This window comes from Tupaia chinensis, unplaced genomic scaffold (assembly GCF_000334495.1).
Source record: "Tupaia chinensis unplaced genomic scaffold, TupChi_1.0 Scaffold144899_1, whole genome shotgun sequence".
Taxonomy (NCBI): domain Eukaryota; kingdom Metazoa; phylum Chordata; class Mammalia; order Scandentia; family Tupaiidae; genus Tupaia; species Tupaia belangeri.
In genome coordinates this window covers 3,440,009-3,445,111 of record NW_006204759.1, presented here as the reverse complement: position 1 = coordinate 3,445,111, position 5,103 = coordinate 3,440,009, and the positions used below count along the sequence as shown (strand labels likewise).

General features: G+C 40.3%; 1 protein-coding gene across 1 annotated transcript; it reads right to left on the bottom strand.

Annotated features, from left to right (window-relative positions):
• Positions 1-526: 526 nt before the first annotated feature.
• On the bottom strand, positions 527-1,495 carry LOC102471690 (olfactory receptor 1D2). Its single transcript, XM_006167584.3, has one exon. It carries the CDS (start codon positions 1,484-1,486, stop codon positions 527-529), a length of 960 nt encoding a protein of 319 aa, XP_006167646.3. The 5' UTR covers positions 1,487-1,495.
• Between the last annotated feature and the right edge of the window lie 3,608 nt (positions 1,496-5,103).

The window sequence follows — 5,103 nt, the reverse complement described above, 5'->3', positions numbered from 1 at the left end:
ATATACACACTGGTGGGCTGTGATTGGTTGTAAACGGTGGGCCGTGATTGGTTGTTAACAGTGGGTTATGATTGGTTGCTTTTGGACCAATCATGAGGTGCCGGATATGCAAATCTGAGGGATTCTAGTGGCCAATCAGAGCAAGGTTTCGAAGGTCAGGTTTTTGGAAGGGAACCAATCATGGTAATTGTTTGCTCTCTGAGAAACCTCGGCAGACTCGCTGGTGCGCAGCCTCCCACAATTAATGGGCTAGACATTGTGCCATGGGAACTGAACATTATCTCATTTAATCTTCACAGCTACCCTTGAGGTATGTAGTTTTCAGTTTACGTGTGTTTGTGTGGTGTTATTTATTGACAAAGCTGGTGAGGTCTGGGGGACACTGAATTACTAGTGTCTTTTCTTCACCACAAATCAATAGATGCATTCCAAGATGGAGGTATGTTCTAATAATTCCTGTATCCCTCATAGGCCTTCTGCATGGTAGGAAAACTTGCTGTCTCTACTTCAACACCTGACATTATCCTCATGTTAACCTCTGAAAAGGTTTCTGTAGGAGTCTTCTCAGAGCCCCATGCATGTCCTTATTCCTCAGGCTGTAGATGAAAGGGTTCATCATGGGGGTCACCACAGCATACATCACTGTGGCTATTGAGTCCTTCATGGAGTAGGTGTGGAGAGGCTGCAGATACACCATGCCAAGTGTCCCATAAAAGAGGGAAACTACAGCCAAGTGGGAACCACAGGTGGAGAAGGCTTTGTATTTCCCAGTGACTGAGGGTATCTGAAGTATAGTTCTGACAATGCGGACATAGGACATGATCATGAGCCCTAAAGGGGTAAAGAAAATGAAACAGCCTGTGGCAACCAGCACTACATGGTTGACTTCAGTGTTGGAACATGCCAACCTCAGAAGGACATACATCTCACAGAAGATGTAGTGGATCTTGCGAGACCCACAGAAAGTCACTCTGGTCATGAGAAGGGTGTGGATAAGGCCATAAAGAACAGCGAGTGCCCAACATAGGGTGAGGAGAAGGATACACAGCCTAGGACTCATGGCTGTGGTGTAGTGGAGGGGACGGCAGATAGCCACATAGCGGTCATATGCCATCACTGCCAGGATGAGGTTGTCCAGGGCCACCAAGGAGACCAGGAAGTAGAGCTGTGTCAGACACCCTCCATAGGAGATGGCTTTGTTTTGGGACTGAAGATTCACCAGCATCTTGGGGATTGTGTTGGTGACAAAAAAGAGGTCAGTGAAGGAAAGGTTGGCCAGGAAGAAGTACATGGGAGTGTGTAAATGGAAGTCAGAGCCAATGGCCAGGATGATGAACACATTTCCAACTACTGTAACCAGGTACATGGACAGGAACATCCAAAACAGGATCTGTTGCTGTTCAGGATTCTCTGAGATCCCCAGGAGTAAGAACTCTGAGTCTCCGCTCTGGTTGCCTCCATACATTTCCCCAACTTTCTGCAACATTGGCACCAACAAATGTTACCAAGTGCCCTTAATTGAATAAGGACAAGATGATAAGCAATATCAATCAATTTTCTTTGCATTAAAACTATCTGACAGTTCATGCCCCACATTGGGTGTTACTTTGCTTTGGGGCCAGCAGGTGGTGTGATGGTTAGGGGCGCTGGACTCCCATATGGCTGACCACGGTTCAAGTCTTGGACATGGCAGTTTGCTTTCTAAGTTTCCTGTTTTCTCTCTTTCTCTGTCTCTGTCTGGTCAAATTAAAAAATAAAACTCAACAAAACAAAATAAATATCAAATGAAATTAAATAAATAAATAAACCTTAAAAAAAAAAAAACTATCTGACACTAGAGACTGGTAGATGGCATAATGGTTACATCACTGGACTCCCACATAATTAACTGTGGTTTGAGTCCCAGATCCAGTGACTTAAAACTCATGCTGAGCAGGTATGCACACATGCACAAAATCTTGAGAGGAGAATGAAGGAAAAGGGATTGTGGCGTGGCCATACTTCCTGGGGGGTTATTTCTCACTTTCTATCTCTGTCTGGCAAGCACACGTGCCTTTATAGCAAAAAATCTCTCTAAAAACAAAAACTATCTCACACTAATCTCTCTCTCTATGTCTGTGTGTGTGTGTATGTATATATATAAAATCTCCATTACTGTGTTGCTACTGGGTGGTTTATAAAGAACAGAGGTTTGTTTGGCTCATGACTTAGGCTGGCAAGTCCAAGATAATGGGCCTGGTATTACAACATGGATGACAGAAGCAAAGAGAGGAAGGCGGGTAGTGCAGAGAGAGAGGGAGAGAAGGAAATAGACTTTTCCAGTTCCTCTGTTTGTTGCTCTTATATTCCCCGCCAATCAGATAGTGCCTGCCCACACTGAAGACAGTCTTCCTTTCTCAGAACACTGTCTCACACATCAATCATATCTGGCAAGGTGCTCACCCACTTCAAAGTGAGTCTCCTCTTAAATGTCTCACCATCTCCCAATGCAATTATATTAGGGACCAAATTCCAAAACACAAAACTTTGGGGGAAAAAAAAAATCTCCAAACTATAGTATATGGGGTCTTCAAAAAAAGTTTGCAGAAAATGTATATTATGAAAAAATATCTATGGATTTAAAAAATGCTGTCAACAAATAAATTCATACTTTAATTCTGCTTTCTGCCAAGTTTTTGAAGTTCCTTTGCGTGTGCATATGTGTGTGCGTGTGTGTAAACAATAGTCAGATTAAAATACAGTGCCAAGCAATCCTATCCATATTATCAACAAACTAATCTAAGTATTACAGTGATAACAAGAATTGGCAGTACCTTCAAATACTCAAAAAGATTCAAGATAACAATTTAATAAATGAATAGATTTACCAAGATTCTAGGTAGAAAATAAAATATTGCAAAGGTGTATACTCACTTGAATTAATTTAAAACTTAACTTCTTTGAAATAAAAAAATCATAGCAGAACTTTGAGGGATCAAAAATTATTCTAAAATAAACATAAAAATAAGTTTGAAAAAGAGAATAACACTTGCTTTGCCAAATATCAGAACTCTACAATATGTGGTACTGGTACTAGAATGAGCAGATCACTAGAACTCGATGGGAATCAGAAACCGAGACAAGTACAGGTGGAATTTAGCAGATTACTACAATAGTCTTTGAACTGGAAAGTAAAGTTTCTCTGTTATTTGATAAATGACACAGAGACAAACCTTAATTATTTAGAATAAAATATTAGATCAGTATGTCATAGCTTACCAAACATTAAAAATGTATTAAAGATTTTTAACATTTATTTTATACATTCAATCATTGTACATCACCACGTCTTGTAAAATGAATTTTCCCAGCGTAAGTACACTGCACACCAGTCCATTTAAAGATATTGTAATCATACATGTTATCATCAATGGACAACCTTCCATTTCTGTGTCCCTTTAATGAAAATGTATTAAAGATTAAGCTAGATTATCAAGAACTTTTTCCTTTTGGAAACATGAAATGAAAAAAATTTTTTCAATATAAACCAGAGGACCAGCCCCATAGATTAGTGGTTAAGGAAGCTGGATTTCACATTGTGGACTGTGGTTCAAATTCCAGCCCTGGTGGCTTGAAAAACACTCTGGGAATGTATGTGTGTGTGTTCAAAATCCTGACAAGATAAAGAAGTGGAGGAGAAGCTATTGCAGCATGACCACACCCTACTGAGGGGTGCTTTATTTCTCTCTATATATACCTCTTTCTGTCTGTCCCATAGAAAAGGGAGACTACAGACAAATAGGAATTACAGATGGAGAAGGCTTTGAGCTTCCCAGTGACTGAAGTATTCAGAGGATGGCTCTGACAATGCAGACATAGGACATGATCAAGAGCCTTAGAAGATGAAGTTGCCCAAGGCAGCCAGCACTACATGATTGACTTGGGTATTAGAACATGCAAACCTCAGCAGGACATACATCTCATGGAAAATGAGTGACTCTTTCAAGACCTTTGATATGTTTTATCCAATTGTCCTCCATTTTCCTAATTGTACACCTCACTGAGGAGTGCTTTCTTTCATCTCTCTCTCTCTCTTTCACAACTGTATTAGTCCTCTGGCAATAGAAAAAGTAAATTTAAAATGTAGACTAGAAAATATGTAGACTAGATTTAACTTCACCATGTAGAGATGGATAAGCACCTTTTGCATTTGATGTCCCTTTTTGACATGAAGGAACAGAAAAATACTGAGCAAGTGAAAGCGTTACAGACAGAACTGTGTGTACAAGGTCCCTGAGGAAGGAAGTGCTTGCTGTGTTTAAGGAACTAAACATAGGCCAATATGACTGGAATGAGGAGGAAAGCAGAGAGATGTAAAGTTGTGCAAACAAACAGGTCCAGATCTCTAGAGAGCATTTTTTAAAATTAAGTTTATTCATTTATTTCTCTTATGAGTGAGAGAGACAGAAACAGAAAGAAGCTAAGTCTAAAAGTCACTCAACTAAGTAAATGAAGGAGCAAGATTTGATCAACCTTTTCTGCCTGCTAAGTCCACAGCCTAAATAGCCTAGTGCCTGGGGTTCAAATGCCTCTCAGGTGCCTCAGCGACAGGTGATGAGGGAACACCAAAGCACACCCAGAGAAATCAATGTTTCTGCTTTCTGCTCCTCAAGGCAAGATTCTCCCACACTTCAGTGTGCATCAGGTCACCTTTAAAACAAGAAGTCAATTTTATGGCCCCCTCCATTAAAATATTGGTTCTGTTCTGAGAACTAAATCCTTTATAGCAAACACTGGGTGATTCTGATCCTATACTTGTTGATTCTGATCCTGCATTTGGAAAGCACCACTCTGAATCTGTAAGGGTTGGTGCCTAATGAGCGTTTCTGTGATCAGATGGCCTTAGAGATACAAACCCTTCTGCAGTGTGAGGGAAAGCACTGTGAGGGTGATATGAAAAAAGAGTTCCAAACTTGGTGTTGGAAAACTGGGCTTTGACACCTCTCTTGATTCCTAGCTGTGCAACCTTGAATAAGGTACATGATCTCTCTGAATCTTCTCATTTAATCCACAATTTTTTTTTTTTTTTGCAGATTTGAGAATCACATGCAACAGGGTATGTAA

Excerpts from the sequence above, each read along its gene's own strand:
- LOC102471690 (XM_006167584.3), bottom strand. The coding sequence starts at position 1,486 with ATGTTGCAGAAAGTTGGGGAAATGTATGGAGGCAACCAGAGCGGAGAC.